Source organism: Amia ocellicauda, chromosome 22 (genome assembly GCF_036373705.1).
Source record: "Amia ocellicauda isolate fAmiCal2 chromosome 22, fAmiCal2.hap1, whole genome shotgun sequence".
Lineage (NCBI taxonomy): Eukaryota > Metazoa > Chordata > Actinopteri > Amiiformes > Amiidae > Amia > Amia ocellicauda.
Window position 1 is genome coordinate 13,259,677 of NC_089871.1, and position 23,276 is coordinate 13,282,952.

General features: G+C 42.9%; 1 protein-coding gene across 3 annotated transcripts in view; it reads right to left on the minus strand.

Moving 5' to 3' along the window:
- The window catches only part of sbno2b (strawberry notch homolog 2b), a 56,328-nt gene that overhangs the window by 27,376 nt on the left and 5,676 nt on the right, over positions 1-23,276 (minus strand). The window contains exons 2-5 of one of the 3 annotated variants that reach the window (XM_066696376.1): positions 12,996-13,042; positions 12,425-12,641; positions 10,038-10,120; positions 4,890-4,995 (exon numbers count right to left, since the gene is read on the minus strand). In XM_066696376.1, coding sequence (XP_066552473.1) covers positions 4,890-4,995; positions 10,038-10,120; positions 12,425-12,547 — 312 coding nt within the window. In that variant the 5' untranslated portion in view covers positions 12,548-12,641; positions 12,996-13,042. Of the gene's footprint in view, positions 1-4,889; positions 4,996-6,240; positions 6,421-10,037; positions 10,121-12,424; positions 12,642-12,995; positions 13,043-23,276 lie in introns of those variants that run through there. The other 2 variants (XM_066696377.1, XM_066696378.1) reach the window with 2 other exon arrangements.

Sequence of the window (23,276 nt, forward strand, 5' to 3'; positions counted from 1 at the left end):
AACCCCATGGTGTGATTTATTTGTGCCCTACTGGCTCACAGATGCCTGAGCTGTGCTTGTGCAGGATAGGACAGCCCCTCGCCTCATTGGTGCATTAGCGGACGGCAATCTTCTGCACCACTTCTCTGGCTTATCATGTTCCTCAATAGTAGGGACATTGTGTACACTGATTAGGAACATTCAGGAAAGTGCAATAAAAAAGCTGGATAGCCGATTGTGTTTTTCCTCAGCAAAGCATCAAAGCAGGAACTTGGTTGTTTTTGTGCATCAAAGATACCCCCTTGCAAATCATTTATTTTATTAATCAAAACACTTAAAAATCAAAAAACTTTAATTGCATCATGGAGAAACAGTTCTATTCCTCGAATCCCTTCAAAATGACTGAAATGTCGAGAAGGAAGTAGAATGTAACAAATATACTAAAGCACTGTTCACAGGTGGTTATTATCATGCTTCTTAGCCGACACCCTTATCCAGGGTGACTTACAATTGTTACAATATATCATTATGTTTTACATACAATTACCCATTTGTACATCTGGGTTTTTACTGGAGCAATCTAGGTACAGTCCCTTGCTCAGTGGTACAACAGCAGGGTCCCCCACCTCCAACTGAACCCAGGACACTCCACTCCAGAGTCCAGAGCCCTGGTTAAAACAGTCTGTGCGTGTTTTTTTATTTATTATTATTTGTTTTACAAAGACATGGGAGACCAGCCATTTAATCATTGCTCAACATAAAGACAGGTCTTTTGCGCCAGCTCATAAACCACAAGTTTGGGTGTATAGCGGAGGCAGAACAACTTATTACATGTAATTTGCAGGATGCAGAAAATTCTTGGGCAATGGCTGCATTACAGACTGCTACAATAAAACGGGACAGGTATTTATATCCACAGAGATCTCCCATTGGTCAGTGGAATGGAAGCCCCGGCCCTGCAGAATTTAGAAGCACTTTTAGCTCAACACTCTTTCTGAAGAGTCTGTCTGCTAGGAAACTGTGCAATTAAAGCCGTGCTTCTCAGAGAGAAGTGCTTTGTTACGTTACAAAGCGACACACACACTCACACTCACAGTTCACACTTGGCTAACAGAACCACACTCTCTCTATCTCCCTCTCTCTCTCAACAGGGACCCTCGATCTGCACATTGTGCATACAGTGCTGAAGGAGGTATTAGGATTCTGTAGATTGTATGACATGCACTTTGTCTGTGGCAAGCTCTCTACTCTGAAGAATATTTTTCTTTGATGTTTCGCAGGCTGTGGTTAAAGTTACTCTTGTGGTTATGCGCTAGTTTAAAAAAAAAAAAAAATTCCCGTAAGTCTTTTATTTTGGTGCGTTTACTTTCACGTCCATTCCCTATAAAATATAGATAATTTTCTTGCAAAGATGACAGATCTGAACTTCACACGCCCCACCCACAATATGTCTGATGTTCAGCAAACAATGAAAAAAATATCTGTGGGGACGAAATCAACACGTTGGCCGTTTAGCCTGGTTTTGTTTTTACTTATCAGTTTGACTCGAGTCTGCTCAGCTTTACTCGGCCTGTGCGAATAAATTGGAGGGCTGCACACAAAAATGATCCAGTAAGCACCATTTGGATTGCTGATTGCCTCAATTCTACTCAAGCGTTGCCTTCATTAGCATTGAGTGACAGCAAGTTCTTCAGCGAAGAGAGACAGCCACCCTTGAGAATACTAAGAACACTAAGACACAGTCATTTAGTATTCATGCACGAGAGGGAAAAAACACATTAAAATGTCGAAAAGGTCACCATGCATGCCACAGAGCTACAAAACAACACAATTTAGCTGGGCCAGAGAGCTTAACCTCAGCAATTTTCCTCTTTCACAAAAGCAGCAATGGCAACACTGTCCCTAATGTCTCACAGAATATTTCCCTATTTTCTATAGTGATGGTTTAAATTGCATTTAGTGTGTGTGTGTGTGTGTGTGTGTGTGTGTGTGTGTGTGTGTGTGAGAGAGAGAGACCACTTGTACTAAAGGGAAGTGAGAACAAAAATTCAAAAACGGGCAGAACAGAAGAAAAGCATTATAAAAATAAAATAAATTATATATATATATATATATATATATATATATATATATATATATATATATATATATATATATATAAAACCCACAAAGAGCACTTGTCTTTATGGACAGTTCCCCCCCCCCAGCAATAATAAGGCTTGCATGTTCATTAGGAAAGCAAAGGCCTGAATAACAGGATTAGCAAAGATTCAAAACAACTACACACGAGCCGACTGCAGTGCACAGACCAAGTTTTTGGCCTAAGCTGGAAAAACGACACGTTTACTGAAGTTGTTTTCTTATTATTATTACAATGACATCCTGTAAACACCACACACAGCACACTTTCACACTCTGAGCGCATCCGGGTCCCGCAGTATGCCGATCATAGGCTCCTTGCATTTCCTGATGACGGTCTCCCAACCAAAAGAAGTGCTACTGTCAACATGGAGGAGAGAGTGGCCTACATTCCCCACTTCTTTACCAGTGGCACCACGTTTCTTGCGTTGGCCCTCCCAGGTTTTATTTTGTTTGTGCAATATTTATCACCCTGACACTCAGTCACTCACACGCAGGTACGTTTAGTGGGTGGTCCTCTTGAATCATTAGGAGAGACAAAGCTCTAGTTAGCATGTTGGGAAACGCTTGAGCGTGAAGTTTGGCCAGTCACGAGTCACAGTCGTCACCTGACCAGCCGGATTGATTCCGAACACAATCAGACATCGATGACACGCCTTGCCCCTTCCCACTATTCTGCAACGGAGGACGAATTCAGCGTTTCAAACACCCACATGAAAGAGCCCTGTTCTCACGTGTGAAGGTGCTCTCAAGTGACACAACGAGGCTAAATGCGTGCCTTTATCCACCACAACAGAAATTATTACGAAACATCCCCTAACAATTGCGCAGTTAGTTCCTAAAACACAAACAGCGAAGTCCCAGACAAACTTTCCTCATTTCATAACCGAGACTATCTTCTTGCCAATTATGATTAAAAAAAACAAAACAAACAAGCATCCCCCTAGCACCCTTTGTGTCGGTCAGGAACCCAGGCTTGAAACTCTGGATGGGGGCGGGGTGACAACTGAACCATGTGGGTGTTTTCTTGTGTGTTTATTTGCGCAGGTTCGCCTCGCCAGTGGGTTGACATGGGGAGAGCTTGCCGTCTTGCTGTGTGCGCAGTGACTCTGGCAGTCCTCTCCAAGCCCTGGGCCTCGGTGGCTGAGATTACTCACCACCTCATGACTTGCATTCTCTCCGAGTGTCTCATGCACAGTCCTGACCTCTGCACATGCCACCGAAAAGGACAGAGTGACATTATATATATATATATATAAAAACCTGCTATACAATAAGAGAGGGACCAATAACTACTCATATGTTTATGTGAAGCTAAAGATGTCACCTAAGAGAGTCATCCTGAAAATAGTTTCAATTCATAAGTGTCGGTGTTTTTTAACCACCGATACGAATCCACATGCAAATCTGAAATTCTGAAGAAGGGCTGGGACATATAAGAGTCATTCTATTCAAAGGCTAATCTATGGCAGCCAGATAACGGCGCTGCACACCTGACTGGCACAGGGCACCCAACGGAAGAGGAAGAGGGGAAAAACAAGCACACACAGTCTGAAAGTGTGAATCTAACTCTGCAGACATCGAGAGGCTCCTGTCGGGCCGGATGGATGTCTGAAAGCACCCTGGCGGCAGCTGCGCACCTCGGGCCAGACAGTCTGGATTAAAAGAAAATGAATTTGGTTTGGTTTTATAATGGAAGGAGGGGGAAGAGAAGCCTTTTAGCTCCGAAAGCTGTCTCCGTTAACTGATCCAGCAAGGCCCTGCTTCCTGCTGTTATTCCCCCGAGCCCCGTAGCTGCCGACGCTGGTGTATGAGGAGCCGACCACGCCTTCGATCTCCCCCACCTCCCCCCGCACCCGGCACACCTGAATCAGATCACTGTGAGGTACTTTCCCATGATGTCATCCCCCAGGACTGCGGCCCAGGCCAAGTGAGCGCAGAATGCTGTCGTGGCATCTGGGAGAGCCGCATAAATACATGCCAAGCAGAACATAAGAGGTATCCAAGTCCCACGACCACTTCTGAACCCCTGTTATAAACGCAGCTTCCTGACCACCAATGCCAACATATACCCCTACTTTATCAACAACTGGCAAGCTAAAAAACAATCCGCAAAGCACTGCTACACCCTGTGCAAGATCCGTGCTGCGACTGCATGCCATCGAGTGATCTCGTGCTCTCCCACCGTCTCAGAGTGTCACGGGCAAAAGTGTGGTGCGGGTTTTTCTGTCATTGCATTGCTAAAGAGTGTAAACAACTTGTATTCCCCCAGAGCCAAGGATCGGATAAAGACACACTCAGAATCTGGGCACTGAACTAAAACCTCTACCAATACTTCCACAGAGTAAATTATGCACATATTCATAAAACAAAACTATAGGTTGTCAACGATTAATACGAACGCAGATCTATTTCACATCAGCAACGTTTTCTTATTCTTTGTACCAGCAAAGACAAACCTTGTTATCAGTGTTTTAGTGTGTTTGTATTCTAAAAATGTTCCCTTACAAATACTGAATTAATGTATTATGATCAACACTGGAACTTCCAAGCAACAAAAATAATGAAATACTGACGCAACACACACTGCGTTTTCTTATCATTTTCCCAGAGTGGTGAAGTGGCCGTAACAAAGACACACAGAGCAATATCCAAACATCCGATTGCATTTACAGTACATATCCCATGGCTTTCTACTGTCAGTCGGTTAAATCTCAAATCTCTCACGGTACATTAAAGATAAAGGACCTGGGGGGAAAACCAGGCCTTACCTGAGGAAAGTCTCCATTCCTGGGGAGGTTTAAATCCATGTCCGGGAAAGCATGCGAGTTGAACATTTCCATGTGCATATCTGAAGGGGTAGGAAAGTGGTATTGCCTGGAAGAGAAACGAAAGGTCATGAGTAAACAGGATCAAATCAGAGCCCCCACGTGCCACACAGTCCCCGATAACCTCGTTCCCAAGGGAGGGGATTTCCACTGGGGGGTGAAAGTGAAATCACACATTTTCATTATCAATCTGTAGATCTGTGAGTTAAAAATAAAAATATGTATACATAGGAGATAAAGACAATCATAGTGCTCAAGCTATAGTGTGGGGGTGGGGTTTAGGACTGAAAACAGGAAAGACTCTTCTTTATACAAAGGGTGGTGGGAGCGTGGAACAATACGCCCAGCTTTATGGTTGAAGCAGATGATTCAAGAAACAGGTGGGTGACAACAATAAAGTACTAGCAACAGTGTCCTCTCATCGCAAATTATGACACAGAGGCCTATGAAGTCAAAGGTAAGATCCACAGGGAAGTATTTAGAAATTGTTGTTCAATAAATATCACTTTGAGTGGATGTCCTGTATAACATAAACATTTGTGTTCCTGTGCTTTAACCACTAGAGCCAGAAAGTTCTAATTTTGTACTTTATAATGTCAAGCGACCACAAACAGACACCTTAGTTGCCACTGCTGTTATGAATGTAAAACAAATTTAACATAACGACAGCAGAGCCACCTGCAGTTAAAAGACTCGACCAGGACTATAGGTCTCTTCACTGTGGCAACAGATCAAAGAAGCCCTTTTGCCCGTGAAAGGGCACTGGAGACTCGGAAATAAACCATTTTTTTTTAATTATTATATTCCCCAGCGGTCAAAAATGTAACATTCCACAAGTAATACAAGTTTTGTCTTACTTTATTATACCAAATGTTTTAAATCACTGAAAATGGATACAGCAGTTGGAGTAAACCATCTCCATTACAGAACACTACATCGAATCCCGAGATCCCAGCTCTATAGCGGGCAAAATAGAAGAAAGAATAGTTTGAAGAATAAATTGAAATACATTTCACCCAACTTTTAAAGTTTCCAAGCGCAATTTGTAATAGTGTGGCATAAAAAGCTTGAACCCAGAGCTACTTGGAAACTCTTAAGCGGTAAGAATAGGTGTATAAGTCCACTACATCTCCACAGAGAAAGCTCAGTTACCATGGTTTTTAAGGTATAGTTTATTCAAATATGGCCATTTTGTAGTGGCGCTAAACTGAAACTAAACAAATATGGCATTGCTTTCACTTCAGACTCTGAAGTTTACATATAGATAAATAAAAAACAATAAAAGCCCACCCACCGTTCATCCTTATTTGGAGCCAGTATTCCATAGGTCTGCAATGCTCCAGTTTTTATATTTTCAATCATATTCCCTCCACGATATACACCGTGGCCTCACCTCTCGGACACTATCTTCTCTGTGAGCCAAAGGCTAGACAACTACTTTCGGTTTTGGCATTATCTTGTCAGAGAATCACTTCCTTGTGGAAAATAACCACATTTGCATTAAAGGAGCCCTCTGAGCCTTTCTGGGAACTCTGAAGGACATGATTTTTCTAGGAGTCAGTACGCCTTGATCCAACCTCCAAAAACTAATTAAAAAAAGACAATTCAAAAGCAAGTGGAGGCAGTTGACACTCCTTATTCACTGGGGACTGTAGCTACTTTTAGTTTCACTATGAATCAAATTCTAGTATACCTATGTCAGAAATGAAAGCAATTCCAATTTAGTGAGCACTACAAAAATAAGAATTTAATTTATTAAGGAGTTCAATATCTAAATACATACATATGCAAGTACGTAAATAAATAACTATTGTCTCTGGACAGCAGTTATTCACAGGATGTGTGTTGTGTCACAACAATAGCTGAATGATCCTGTAGGGACCCTGTGTTTCAGTTTACTACAACTTTTCCTCATGTGTTTATTCTTTTGTGTCTTGTGCCAAGTCTGTGATATCACTGTCAGACAGAGGGGATTTCCATATTGAAGTTAGCCTTTTCTAATTATTTTGTTGAACATGAAAAACAAAACAGCACCTGTTCTGCTGATGGGGCAATACTGAACTTTCCATCCGACGAGCAAGTCTGTGATAAAGCCCCGCCGCCACAAAGTTCACACCCGGTCGGTTCGGCTCGTTGATTCATTCACTTTTTCTGCCGGATCGGTTTAAGTTAATTGAGAAAAACCGGCCACAGGTTTCAAATCCGTCAGGCGAATGACGAACGCTTCTCGAGAAATGCAGCCCATGGCGTGGAGTGCCAGGAAGACGCAGCTAGGGGTCTTGCTGCTGAAGACTGGTAGTGTTACGAAAATTATTTCAAAGAAAAAACAGTCACACATGAGACAGGAAAGCAACAACAGCTCAGGCAAGTAAGTTGCTTCACAAGCAGTGTGGTCAACATTCAATTTCACACCGAGAGATGTGAGCGCAGGGTGTTGTCATCTTCACTGCTACCTCACTCAAGACAGTGCAAACACACGCAAGCACCGTTTCTGTACTTTATTGTGATTTAACTTTTTGCCTATTTCATGAATGTCTACAAAGTGACTGTCTTTGAATGAGTTCCCTTTCATCTCTCTCTCTTCTTACCTCAAGCGATTCCCGACCCAAAAAGCTTAACCGTTAGTAAACCAGTTCTTTCACTCGGCAGCGGCGTAGGAATGCACTCCACCACGTCTGTTTGCCTATCAAAGCCACCTTTTGTCATAAAAGTGAAGGGCGTTGGGTTCGTATCCCCCTTTTAAAAGAAAGCGCTCTTCTGTTACTCCGCAACCACCCATAGAGATAAATGAGACTAAAAACCTCAAGTCTGGGTGAAACCTGTGCAGCATTCTCTGGTAGGGATTTGGGATTGATAATTTGTAAAAGGATTACGAGACAAGTCAACAAAAACAAAACAAGCTTCTGAGAGTTCTCACTCACTTCTCATTTGTTTTGGGTCTGTGTGTGAAGTCCCTGCCTCTTCATTCAGTAGGGGAACGAGAAGGATGCAGAAGTGTGTTATATGTTTAAATATCTTCACCGTCCATAAATCGCTCCTCTGCTGGAAGAAGGCCTCCCCAAGATGTTTCCACTTCCACACTTATCTTTTCCAGGTCACTCCTGCAAAGTGTTTGATTTCCTCTTCCCATCTTTGATGTGTTCTTCCAGGTTATTTTTTCATCTCTTTGCATCCATTCCATAGCTTCTCTCGGCCATTTTTGCTCTGTTCCTCTTGCAATCTGTCTGGCCCCAATGCCATTTTCATATTTTCTCTCATCCAATGATGTCACGTACTTTTGTTTGTTCTCAGATTCATTTTTCTGTTTATCTGTCTCTTCCCGTTATTTCAAGGAATATGTATATGAATAAATGGAGAGAATTTCCTGTAAACGGGATCATGGTCTCTGGGGATGGCTGAGGAGGAGGAGGAATGGCACATTTTACTCCAATTCACGTGACCGGGTAGAGATTCCCTTTTCTCCTTTTTCTATCAAATGTAACATATCGATCAATCTATGGATCTGCTTACTGCCTTTCAGGCACAGTTACTAACAATCAATCACCTGAGAGTCAGGAATTCTGAGAGAGAGAGAAAGAAAGAGGTATCTGTACCTAATGCTGCAGGTTTGAGTCCCTGCTGCAAACACAACATCCAAACTCAAAGCTGTTCTGTGAATTCAGCAAAGGGGAAAGCGAAGAGATGGTGAAGGTCGAAAAACATCCCTCTTCAGCCTTGATTTGCAATTTAAATATGGATGGAAAAACAGTTTAATAATGATTCTCCTCCTCTCTTTCAGTTTTACTGGATGAGCAGCAAACCCACCCCCAGCTCAGGAAAGGGTAAAGATTCTGGAGTTTCTCAGAAAGTGAGGAAAAGGGTACGGGAACTGTGTTCAATGCTGTCTTTATTAGTCTGTCCATCTGTCCAAATTGACAATACCCCACCACCAGGAACACGAGACATAAATGTGACACACTTGGGGTGTAGGAAGCTTCTGATGTGGTTAATCCCTGCTTATTATGAGGGGGTGTAGACAGCAGGTGCTGAGAGAAAGAGGCAGATTGTTCGTCTGTTTTACAAACGCCAGAATGGGTGTGTTGACCGTGGACTAAACACCACCCTTACCACGGCGCCAATGTTACATGAACGAGAAGAAGGAAACCACCGCACAATCGCAGCTGAACACCTCTCACGAGATTCAGACCATGACCCTTGTACACACATCCACCGTCGTGTTTCAGTGCGTTTCTATTAATACTGAAGTTGCAGTCGTGTAGAAGGTGTTTCTGTTTAATCTTCGGAACAACCTTGAAGCGAATGCAGTATTTGTAAAACCTTCCACGATGCCTCCCGCCTCTGCAATTCTGTGAACACAGTCTTGATTTGGTTGGATCGGTCATGACACACATTTCACGAACGCTACTTTCATTTCTGGCCTGTCAATGTTGATAGCGGTTAAACCACACCTTCTCTGACAACCGCAGAGGCCACGGGTCCGAGGACATGCAGAGCATCTCTGTTTGGGGTCTGCACCATCAACAAGCTCATTAATTACACTAAACGAGCCCCCAGCAGCTCATTGTCAAGCGGCATCACATCCTCACAGGCCAGTGCAGACCCGTTCCCAGGCCCGGTTGATTTCTCTGAGTTTTACTGGACTAGCAGCAGCAGCCCGCCCTCAGCTCAGGGAATGGGAAAGGCTCGGGAATTACCAATCCATGAGTAACAGAGTATGGGAACAGTATTCAAGCTCTTTCATTTTCTGCCACAGCAGTAATGATGCAAATGTGAAATCTTCTCAAAATATGACAGGGGGAAAAAACGGTCACAGGGATTTAATTAAAGTCATTAAAAGCAATATCAGTGGATTCCTGTGATGACAATCCTGCTAATGACCTCAACTGGCCTCTTACAGTACAAATCCACTTGCTAAATTGCTTATTTTTGAATAGAAAACACATTCCTCTCAGTCAGCCGAGTGACGGGAGTTTCCTGGATTCAGATTTTGCACAACAAACTGAGCAGAGTGTAAAATAACCTATTTCACAACTCACAAGAAAAGGCACATAAATAACTCCAGTAGGATTGCATCGGTCATCGTTTACTTACTGGTTTCCAGATTGCATAGGATAGTGCAAGTTATATGCAGCATGTGTGAACGGAGCCCACGAATTAGGGGTGTACATCTGGCTCTGAAAGAGAGAAGAAAACATTTACAAATCAGTCAGGGTCTTTCTGAATACGTCTGCCACAGTGCTGCCCGACATCAGGGATCTTCCCTGTGCTTGTCAACACCATCACCGACAGACTTGTTTGTTTTGAACCGACCCTCCGGGCCCCCCGGTACGGCCACAGGTCTCTCCGGCTTCTCGCCTGCAAGACCTTGGCTTCAAAACCAATATTTATTCTGCTAAGGGTCTCTGATCCCCTCTGATCTCGGCGAGCTCAATCAGGGCTCTTAAAGGATCCGATCCTGGGTGGCCCGAAAGCGCAAGGACGGCAAGCTGTTATTAGAGATGTGAATTCTGCTATTAGAGGATCATCACCTGGGGAGAACGGACACCCAAAACAAACACAATATTCTGAAGGTGACGGAACAGAGGAAAAATAGAATTCCCAGATGGAAAACCATGTTCCTTATTTCCCCAATTCCACCCCAAACACTATGCCACTGGCATACCTCTGCAAGTCATCCGTACAAGAAAAAGTGAGGGAACGTTACACATGTCCAAACAATCTGAGAGAAGTCAGACTGTTCTCTGATGGTGCACAATTAGTGGAGACATTTGCTGCCCCATCTATTACTTTATTCCCCTCAACTCTGACCCACACAAGACACTTCATTGTTCATTGACCACAATGCATAATTAAATTACTGTTTTTATTTTATACTTCTGATTTCAACTTTAAACTGTTGAGGGTGAGATTTGCATGTGAATCATTTTCTTGTAGCGCAAGATTTAAACTCGTCGTTTGAAATGTAAAGGTCGAAACTACTTTACTGTACAAATTCAACCTGCCTGGTAGTAGTTTATGACAAATTATTTTGATTATGTTCCTCTGAATGTTCTCTGTGGTTTGATTATAAAATGAAATCTGAGTCACATGAAAGGATGTTTCAGTTTCTCAGATTGTGTTTTCTGGGAAATGGGGAGTTAGAATGACTGACAGCAGAGACGAACACTGGCAAAACACTGTATAACAACGGCAAGAACCTGTAAAGATCAATTAGCACCTTCTGGAGGCAGGAGAGGACAGGACTTTGTCTAGCACACATTCGGGTTTTACCTGTTGGTGCTACAAGAAAGCAAATCCATTTCTCCCTCAAATAGTTGCATTTTAATTGCATATCTGGTACAAGCAGGCAATACAAAAAATAGGGGTGAAAAATAAATAGATGCTTTCTAATCTATAAATGTTTTACTCCGCCTAGTTGCAGCTCTAATTGTTTGTCGTTTCTGTATTTTCAAATAAAAATAGCTTCTCGGTGATGAATGCATTTAAACGGGAAACAATACCAAGTCAGAATTTCAAGAAAATCAGGAACAATGGCTTGAGCAACCATAAATTACATCCCCATAAAACACAAAGATTTACTCAATTAAGCTATTGGAACCTATTTAGAAGTGATTGCGTGTTTAGAACAGACAAAAGAGTATACAAAAGGAATTAACGGAACAAAAACAAATAAAATACTTTGAAAGTTATGATTGAGAGACTATTCTTCCTTCGCTTACAGGACAAAAAACAGATGCGTTTCAACACGTAGTCAACAGAAGCAGAAAATAACGAGAAAGTGCGCGTTTGGAAACCGTGACAGGAATGGCGTGATGACAGCACGAGAAACTGAAAGCACGGTAAGAAATTGCATTGCCACTCGATATGGTATTGTTGAAGGAGTGACAGAAAACAAAACAAACACCAATCAAATCAGTTTGATTGTCCCACTTCATTTCCATTCCCATAGTAAGAAAAAAGTAAGTCCTTAAAAGTAAGTCCTTAACTTGTACAATGTGTGATATGAAACATGCTCAATTAAATGCACACTTTCAACTACTGTCAACTACAGTACTTTACATCATGTGCCGGCGCGTGATAATCCCTCTATGAAGCAGAGAAATAGTATGAAAAACGGCTATATTATGTCACAAATGCTTGCTTTCATTGTGTGCGTTAAATCTGCGCAAACAGGAGGTATCAATTTACAAAAAGGGGTTATGATTGTGTGGGTTCCTTTAAGAAAACAGCTGGATGAAAAGCTGGGATTAATTAGCGACTAGAAACCAAACAAGCAAGACAGGCTAATGGCCTCCTGTCACTTGCAACCTTTTGTCCTGTTCTTACGATGAAGGGTTCCCATAGGAACAAGGGGATTTTTCCAAACAGAGCTGTGTGTTCTGGGAGAACGACTGCAAGCTGATGCATGGCTGGACTTATTTCTCCTTTGCGGTCAGCAGATCCGAGGTGTGACAGCCCCAGACGCCCCTACAGCGTACCTCCATGGTTTGGTGGAGCAGCGGGTTGGTCGGCAGGCTGTATATGGTGCTGTCTAGCTGGGGTCCCTCCGGGTGCAGGTAGTTCTCCCCGTCCATGACAGGAGGTGTGGAGAGCATGGGCATCAGGCGCCTGTCTGACACATAGCGGCTGACTTGCACAGCTTTGCCAAAGAGAAAACCGGAAGCCTCCTACTGGCGACTCTCCTCACCCATGGTCCTGAAACGGCAGAGAAGGAAAAAACAAACAAATGGTCATGTTCAAGTCCGCCAACATGCATCTGCTCAGACCGAGGACACGTGTTCTGGATGGCTGCAGAGGGATAGCCAAGGCCACGGTGTCAGATGCCTGTTTTTTTGTATTTCTTATCTTAATGTCACTACTATTAAAAACAAAACCACTGCCAGGCCCACAACAGGTGGCCGTAGAGCCCAGTGTAGGTGTGGCAGCTCACATTTGAGAAATTACTTCATGACCTAAATGACCTAACAGAGAAAAAAGGCCCAGAGAGGCAAGATAAACCACCATGGGTTAGATTTGAATGTCAGCAGCAGATCGTAATCTCAGACTAACCTCTCGGTTGAATGTCTTCGGTTTAACTGCATTCTTTGTGTGCGTTTCTGGGGACGAGATGCGTAGAAGCGTTATTTTTATATTTCTTTGGGATCCGGTGTTGAAGCAGTGATTCATTTCATTTTATCTGTATTGGGCGGCATAGAAAAGGGCAGCTGAAACCTGGAAAGGGCATTTATACTCGTGGGGGGGTAGGTTCTATGTAATCTGCACCGGCAAAAAGTATAACTTCCACAAAACTTCGGGACACTTCCTGTAGACTGACAGATCCACGCGGTCTCTGCACAAAGGGCAGTGCTCTGCTCGATCTTGTTATAATAAACCTGAAATTCAATAGCAGTCAAAGCTCAGGGCCAAAAAACTGAGACAAATAGAGTGTGCTGATAATGGATCAACAGAACGGGCGAAACTCAATACTACACCGTGTTGAAGAACGACAAAACACATGGACCGATTTCAAGAAGTGGCGGAATTAGATTCAGTGCTGGGAATTACTGTATAGAAGTGGGTCAACTTTAGCAAGTACTCTTTCCTGTAACAATCAAGGTAAATCAGATGTACATATTTTTTGGGGTTTAGTTCTGCAAGGTTGTTCTGAACACTACCAGTCTTAATTTCAATGTGCCCCTCTGTTGACAAACCCTTTCAGAACATTTGACCAGAAATAAAACGATTGATGGCGCCAATTTGAACGGCCTGCTTCTACCGATATCTAAACGAACATTGATCCAATATCGAGGCATGGCTGCAGATGCTCACGGATATCAAAGATATGCACGATCTGACCTGTAAATAACTTCCCCTTTCCCTTTTTTCAAGGCAGCGCCAAGAGGCATCCAGAGCCCGTTCCTTCAACAGTTGCCAGATCCGGCGGAGAAGTTTCAGTGTAATAGACAGGCATGTGCTGACAGCCTTTGATTTCTCAGAGGATGGCTTTACTTGGCAGCCTGCGCGGCTAAGCGAGGAGCAGTGCTGACAACTAGGACGGCATGTTCCTAGCTATGCAAAACAGGGAGCAACCATCTCCGCGATCTCCCTCTCACACCGGGGCTAATGCCATCAACAGCCCGGGTACCTGCAGGGAGCAAGATCCACGGACGAAGCCTGCTCAGAGCGAGACCTCGGCTGACTTAACACGTGCTGTGGGGACTTGCTGGGGTTGGCATGGGACAGAGGAGTCAGGCAATCCTCTTTGAAAGAAAGCGCTTGATGCTGGAAACATCACACCGTGGCACCGTTAAATCGGGCTGAATTACAATTATGTATTTTTACTGAAGACATAAACCAGCTGGGTTTATCCTTTTCTTTATGCTCTCTCTTCGGACTTGCACAAACGTTAAGTCACATCCAGAAACAGTCAGTGGCAACAAAAGTAGAGATACAAATCAAACCAACACAAAGATCTCCTCCCTGCTTGTTGTGTAGAAGCACTGCTGAACTTGCTTGCAAGGAGTGTTCGCATGTTGGCTTTAGAAGATCAGTTTAGCAGATTTTGTGTGGGCGGTCAATTTGTATTCTCTTCATTGCATTTCATTTCAATCGCCACTGACCCTCCCCGGTGGAAAACATGTCTGCCTTGCTTGCCACCCGCCTCCCCAAGGCCTTCCCAGGACCAGAACCCTGCTTAAGGTTTCCCGAAACTAAGACGAGGCCCCCAGCCTGATTTCTGGCCCCTCAGTGGCTGTTAGTAAGAAAGTGCAGTCAGAAAGGTGTCATTCTGGGCTTTCAGTAGCAGCACAAACAATCAATATTTTGCAATGATAATTATTTGGCTCAGAAATATCATCTTCCTGTAAGTGTCATTAGCATTGCCAGTAAACAGACCAAAAAAAAAAAAAAAAAAAAAAACGACGCCTTGAGTGAGTGTTCAGAATGGGAAACATTTCACTCGGCTGAACAATTGAATCACAGGTTGGGTGCAATTATTGTCCGTCTCCCGTCTCCCTTTCAAAGTGATATAGACCGTCTTTATATTGTTGTTGTTGTTGTTGTTTTTTGTAGGATTTCTAAAGAAAGTCTTAATGTGGCAGTTTAAAGCGTCAATAAAAGGAGTGTGGGAAACCAGACAATTTAATAGTAAAAAAATGAAATGCAGTGTCACAAAAAAACAAGCTTTATCTTACTTCCTTTGATGTGTATATACATTTTATTTGTTTAGCTTAGAAGCCTATAAGTACCCATGTCTTTTTCCAGAATAATTATTCTATGAAAAATAAAAATGTCCAATTTTGTCTGCAGGGGGCTGTTCATTTCTGTCTGTAAAGTCTGTATTGCACCCCTAGCCCAGTTTCTGAAGGGCTGAGAGATTAACTGGTGGCTTGTCCTTTAGATCCATCGATCAGGGTCAAACGTCAATCCTGCTACTGGCACGCAACCGGCCTCGGCTCAGAAACGGGCAGCGCGTTCGTCTAACAAGATAACTGCCGGCAAATCCACGACAAGATAGGTGTCCTCATGCGTCTCTAAAATCGTCGTGGATGTTGGGTTGGGCGATACATCAGTATCAGTCCTTATAACAGCATTTTAACGGTGATAAAAATATCAGGGTGACAATTATACCGGTATTTTTTATGCACCATTTCCAGATAAACATAAGTATCTAAAAGTAAAGGTATTCAGTTTTGTTTCTTCACCCTGCTCAGTTTAAGTCTCGTTCGGCACAGTGGGGTCCCCAAAATTGAAATTTGTGCCGCACTCTCATTTGTTCGACATTAATGTTTTAACTAAACATGAAAATAATGAGAAGTTTTATGAAAATCTATATAAAACCATTTAATGGAACAAATTTGTTAAAATAGCACCGAGAGACCCACAGGAGACGATCGCTAAGAAAGAAACATCTTCTGCATTGGGTTTCTTTTCAGGTTAAAAACCAACACATACTAAGCAAAGTATCATTTGTAAATTAGGTTTGGAAGCCACGGCAGCAAAAGGAGGCAAAAACACCCACTTTGACTAGATTGTGATCCATACTGTATATTGACTTTCTTTTCATCCTGGTTGCTCAACAATATATTGACGTACATAAGTTTGTCATGAACTAGAATAAAATCACTGTGTGAGGATTTATAAGAAAACAAAAGCTTGACATTGCACGGTGTGAACTTCCACCCCCGCCGCTAATTTTCACAATCGAAGCCGGCAGCTCGGAGACACTGAAACTTCTGATGCAGCGCGACCGCCGGGGCTTGCCAGAGACAGCACGTGGAAGTCATCCAGCGCAGTGTGACTCCCTAATCTGCTAAGTCAGAGCTAAGCATGCACAAGGACAATCATGACCAGAGAAAGGAAATAACAGCCTGTCTCAGCTGGACTACATGACATTCTCCCCACCCAACTTCACAATAATGGAAGGGACGGGGGGTGGGGGGGGGTGTCTTGCTGTACATTCTTCGAAGCTTCCCAATAGCGCAGCTCCAGGAATTTCCTTGCACTGTAAGTCACGTGGCGAAACTGCAGAAAGGACATTCATTCCAAAGCCAAAGGTTATACTACTAATCCTGCTTACTGTGTGCGCGTGTGTGGGGGGGAATCCTTTAACAGCCAACTCTAGTCAATCTCCACTAAAGTGTTCACATGACACCGGCGACTGTGGTATGGCACTTTATATATAGGCTACACATGCAACAGAGTGGGCCACGGTGTTTAAATAACATAAGAATATCAAAAACCTCTTACCAAATCTTTTATTGAGAAATTAAGACTTATTCTATAGATGTTTCCCTTGTGTCTGAGACATTGGCACAAAAGCCAGCTGACAAGTTAGGCCTCAACGTTATTTCATTAGATTTATAACCTAATTAGGACTAGACTAATTAAAAAATGACCTTTGCCCGCAAATGGCAAACTACACACTCATTTATTGTCAAAGCCTCTTTCTACTACTTATAAATAGAAATGTGTGTAATTTGCAAATCCCATATAAGTCAGCAACTATGAAACGCTAAACAACACCGAACAATTAAATGAACAATCCCAGGCATCATTTTCAAATAACCAGATATACCCTTTACCTCGGTAGTAGAAATACTCCGTTAAATATGATGAAAATGTGTCGCATATTAAAAGTGATAGTGAATACAGTAAATGGCTATTGGTGAGACATGATCCGTTTCAATTGCTATGTGACTATCACTGTAAACGCTTCAGTCAAACTCAGTATTTAAAAATTAATTTCTGAGACCTATTAATATCCTGGCAAATAGATTCGACAAATGGTTATTTAATCCTAACTACACAGTAACAAACCCTACCGTCGGCTTAACAATGTTAAATGCTCTTGGTATTGTAGCTCTAATAACATTAAATGCTCTCAAGACCGGCTTGTTATGATGGCCAATAATAGATTCATTAACTGATCAAAAATGTATAGGAGGCAAATGTTCCTGCCATTCAGACATGCTGCATTATTAATCCGATCTTCTAAATACAGGCTTTTGGTTTTAATAACTTCAACTCTACAACTGCACTGGAAGAAGGCAAAAGGAGGGAAAAATCACCTGGTTAGAAGTATGAACATAAGTCATAAACGTGTTGCACCCCAGGCCACAAAAAGTCAATAAATAAATACAGCAGTGTAGTTGTACAGGCTAAAGTCAGGTATCTATCTGTGCACAAATGAAACCCAGAACATACTGAATCCTGAAATAAAATCAATGACACAGAGTTGGGTAAAACACAAGTTGAAGCCTCCAGGTGTGTTTGTCTAACGTGAGCTCCTGCCAGAGTGTGTCAGACAAGACTGCTTAACAAAAGTAGGGGGGAAGGAATTTTCCTTGTGGTGATGTTTTCTTAAAAAGGCCTTCTCTCTCATCTTTTCCATCATCGATTCATCAACGCACAACAGAATGTAACAACTGGCACCAAATCAAAGCAAGCGCTCGTTACAGAATGTAGCGCAATTAATTGACGATCCCCGTCTCTTCTTTTGGACTACTTAATCCCCCCCCTAAGAAATTACAGTTTTAGGAGCTTGTGTACATCAAAAGGAAGAAGGAGAAAAAAGATTTAGCTATTAACATTTTTTGTTTTCAGTACCCTCCTTTCTCTTCCACCTCTCTCTCTCTCTCTCTCTCTCTCTCTCTCTCTCTCTCTCTCTCTCTCTCTCTCTCTCTCTCTCTCTCTCTCTCTCTCTCTCTCTCTCTCTCTCTCTCTCTCTCCGTCCGTCTCTCTGACACGTTTGTGGTTCTTTAGATGACGAGGATCAAGGACTTCCAGCGCAGGGTAAAGCGAAGGTAAGGACAGTGTGTGAGTGTCAGGAAAGCAGGAAAATAGGAGCCCAGGACCTTTTCCTAAAATCCAGCTCGTGAAAAAGGAAAAAACAGTTCCTCGGCCGCGAGGATCTCTCCTGGACCCGTATCCTGTTTATTCCTCAAGACGTTCGATAGTTGGGGCCAGGATTTCATTGTGTAATCGGCTAGCTAGGCAAGAAGGATAACGAAGCAACTTTTCTCTCTGCTTTGCATTTATCGAGTCATTTGTTTTGTATTTTACCCTCAGCACTGGAGACACTGCCCTGGCACCGGTAAGATAACGATAACGATAAGCCTCTCCTGAAACGTGCAACGGCAGACCACTTGCTTTCCAGCCTGGAGGACAATTCTCAACTAGGTAAAGTTGGCAAATGGCCCGCTTAAAACCACATAAAACTCACAGCAGCCATGGAATTGTTAAGCACCTTAATATCCTGGCCACAGTCAACTATGCCATAGTGGGCATGTCAGGAATCTCTCTTTTTGTAACATCACCCTGCGCTTCAATTCCTTATTCACATTCTCCCGGTGACTCCTGACCGAGGGCATACAAACGGGCAGTGCAGGTCGTGACCTCAGAGAGGATCTGACATCACCACTCTCTAACCCAAACAACCTTTCCACAGAGACGAAAAAAAATAAAAAATAAACTTCAAAATGAGATCACCAGGCTATTTGGAAGGACAAACTATGCATGAAGGAGTGGCACAATCCTTTTCTTCTCCTCTTTGAAAGGCAGGTTTGCGTATCCCCTGAGGTAGAGGCACCAGGAGAAGAATGGGGGGGGGGGATGGGCGCATTTCAACTTTTTCAGATTCTGTGATTTCTAAGAAAAGACATGCCGTCACACTTCTTCCACATTACTAACAGAATAACCGCCACCAGTGGCTGAAAATACATTTAACACTATTTTAAGTTTGGCTTATTAGGTTGTGTTTGACGTGTTTTGTAACCTGCCTGCCTTTTGTCATTTTTTTTCAGACCACCATGACATCATGCAAAGTGAAAACACAAACAATACAGGAATTACTGTTCGCCCCATTTCTTCTAGCCTTCACCATGTCTGGCTGTGCAAAACGGGCGATTCCAAACTTCTTTATCAGCTCATTTTGTTTTGCACTACATAGTCTATATTTTTATTTACCCTGGCTAGAATCTCACAGCTAATCTGCAGCCTTGTGTGGTTTCCCGATCCCTGTTCTTGCGCAACCTGCATTTCCTGGTGTTAATTCCAACTCGTCTATCCAATTCCTAAAGAAATACTTATCACACCCTTAACTGAAGTATTTGCTCAGTTTGTAAACGTTTCCTTCAATAAAATAGAAGAAAAGGCTGCAGAGATGCACTGACACAGCTAGAACTGACTATGCTAAATGAGCACAGAGTAGTTTGCACAGCTATGAACACTTGGGATGGGTCTTATCCTGCAAATCAGGCTTTAACAAATCTACATACAGAATAGTTTGACTCAAGTCAAAAGTGACCCCCAGGGTATGAGAGTGACAAATCCTGCTTTGAACAGAAACTCCCTAACTCCCTTTAAGAAACAATCCCTGCGCCGGAGAGCAGACAAAACAGCTACAATGCAGAAATCAGGCAAAGGTCAAGCACACTCCATCTCTAACCCTGATCACAACTTATCTTTAGATCTTGTGTCATGCCATGCCAATGTGAATAAGGTGTGTCAGTTTCAGTTTTCTGAACTGAACACCAGCTACGTCATCTGAAACCATGATGGATTTCTACATTTTACCAGATCATATCAGGTTTCCCGGCCCTCCAACTGCACGTTAGCAGACCATTCTGCTTGTACCCACCCTTCTCCAGGCTGTGATTTTGTTGCATCCCCATTAAAAGACACTTTAAGATGATCTGAACAGGAGATTTTAAAGGAGCATTTAAAAAGCAAAACAATAACAGTTGCCATATTAAAAAACCGTGTCATTAGGCAAATGGAAAAGTACGATCTGCATTAGAGTTCCTAATGTTCACTGTCATCTGTGGCAACTGAAGTCTTTCCTGATGCCGCATGTACAATATTTTTAAGCATTCAAAGCACAGCGACTCATCTTTTGTAGGATGCAATTTCGTTGTAGTGAAGTGCAGGAGGAATCGAGGGCTGCTTTGAAGCCCATTTGCAACACAACACAAAATTGGACTGTCACCGATCCCAAGTGGGTCCTCCTCGGAGTGGAAAGAGTCGACACTTAAGTGGGGCATGGAGCATTTCACCACAACAGCAATGTAACCGAAAGGAGATAACATACAAAATCCATAACCAAATCAAATCTAGAATGTGGATATTCCATCAAGACCCATATGGCTAGTCTGAGTTTTCAAGGGTTAAAGCCATTGCCTGATTAACTAAGCTTAATTGCTTAATTGAACACAACTCTGCCTAATGAAATAAAGGAAAGTGATGGCAGGAACAAAAACGCCGCTGCGAGTTCTCGGCAGGCATTTCACAGCTGCCTTTGATATGGAAAGCAGCTCTAGACAAGGGAAATTACTGACTCAATACATGCTGTAGGAATCATTGGCCGGGGCTGTATATTAGGTACCAGATGTTACTAAATATAAAAATCACAGTAGGAGCTGCTGTATGTATAAAGGGAATTAATATTAGTCTGAATGTATTAAGCAGCGCAAATCCTTTGGCCTCCATTCGATTTCCACGAAAGATACGATCTGTTCTTTTCATCACTGACGAGGCGGGCTTCAAAAGCCCCTCAAATTACAAACGCCGAGACCAAACCACAAAGACAGTCACTGCACGGTCTTATTTGTGTTTGTTTATGAAGTTTGCGAGGCATTTTAAGATTGAAATAGCTATCCTTACGATCAGCTGCAAAGCAAGATGAAATAACTCGCTGTGTGTGTGGCATTATAGGGCCACATGCTTCCAAAATATTCAGTGGTGGGAAAAAAGTATTCACAGATTAAGCTCTTCAAAAATAAGACTAATTCTGAATCCCACATGCAACCTAGGGTACAAAAAGGGAGCCCAGTTTGTATGCTACATGGTTGCCTGTGGTCCCTGGACATCACCAACTACAAAGCAAGGGGACAAAACATTTTTCAAACCTCCTGGAATGGCAGAAATGTTAAGATAAGCTGGCAGTGCTCAGAAAAGACCATCTTTGGCATAAGGTGCCCATGCCAAAACGTCGACCGATTAATTATAATGTATTTAAAAGCTGCTTTTAACTTCTTCACAGAAACCTATTAATGATCATACGGAAAAGCACTCAGTTTGGTGTGAAATTAGGGACTTCCCATCTTGACCACCTCCTAAAGGAAACAGAAGTGCAAAAGTCACTGCAGCTCATCTCAGGAGGGTAGCAAGTGGGGGCCGAGCTGGGGGCCGAACTCACAGGCAGGATGAGAAAGCTGGGGGCGTGAACCAAGTAACAATACTTGCGGCGTGCCTGTCCTGCAGTCATTTGGGACTTAACCGACAGTCCAGCGGTCCCCAACACCACATTTGGCTTTTTTTTTTTTTTTTTTTTTGAGTTTTAAAATGCCACGTGGGCATGTGCAAAACCTACGAGGTGGGCACTATCTGAGCTGCTCTGGTTTCCCCGCTCTCTTCACACAGAGTGACCCGAAGCTGACCTATGGCATTATTGGTGCGGTGTGGAGCTCTCCGCCGGGTCAGGGCTGTCCTAAAGCGATACCCCAGCCGAGCGCTAAAGAGAGCGTTCCTGGAGTCACACTTTACAGACCCGACATGCGAGAGGGGAGTCTGGTTCCTTTCTTAATGTCAGATGGAAAATTCACAGCTGTAGTCTCCCACGAGGGGTTTCAACTGAAATCCTCGACAGCCTCGACCAAAGATAAAATTACCAAACTGCTGACGTAGTGGCTGCATCTCCCCATACCAGCTCCACCCCCCACAAGACCGATTGTGTCTTGTGTCTGTCTGTGGCAGGCCAAACTCCTCCAAGAGTTCAAATCATCTTAGGCAGCCTGCAGGGATACGCAGCGTGGCCGTCAATAATCAGATTATAGTTATTGTGACCATGAAATATGGCTGCAGGGCTGAAATTACCAACCAGCCCACACAGATTACAGACAATCTAACATTACAAAAATATCACTTTTGATTTGTGAATAATAAACAATGAAACATTGCGCTCTCTAGTTCTTTTTTAGTATTCTATACCAGATTCGGACACTACTATAATTTTTTCAAAATGTATGCCGAAACGGATTTAAAAATACCAAATGATGCTGATGTTAACGAAGCACACTGAACCAATCCCTGCCCTCCTATTCATTTAAAGATAAAGTGTGATATATGTTTTGCGCATGTGAACCATTACCTAATGAAGACGCTACACACAATGTGCAAGAACACAGGGGGGCGGCCCATTCCCAGCCCCCCGTACGCTCTGCTCTCCCAACACATCAGCATTTTTCACTCTTGGGCCAATGAACCCAGCAGCCATAAATGAGATTTATCACCAGATTGCAACGGAGAGCGGAGAATGCATTTATGCACAAAAAAAAGGGCATGTTGACCGAGAGAAGGGGGGAGAAAGGATGGGGGTGATTCTGGCTGTTATTGTCAGACGTTAAACCATCTTCTGTGCTGGTTCTGCATTATGTATTAGGAGCTAATATGCAGAGGGTACAAATATAAGAAATGGTATTGTGCACTTACTAGAACAATTTTAGCAGGATTTTATGGGATCAATTTGTTTCTTTCCCCCAACAACAAAAACTCAATATCCTCCCAGACACAATTATTTACATTTGCTTTGTCTTATGTACCCCTAGAGTACTTGGAAAGAGACATTAATTGCCGTGTTAATTTTAATCATGAGTGCGCAAATTCGTATTGATGGAAATCCGATGTACGGGACTGTAAGATTAAGTGGAAGTGTGCGGTTTCTGCTTTCTGGTTTTTTTTTTTTCCTTCCCCCCCCCACCCCCCCCACGTACTCTCCAGCAGTTAAACAGTCTGCCTCTTGCCATTAAGCAAGTACACCGAGGTAAAGATTTCACTCTAGATAAATAAAACAGA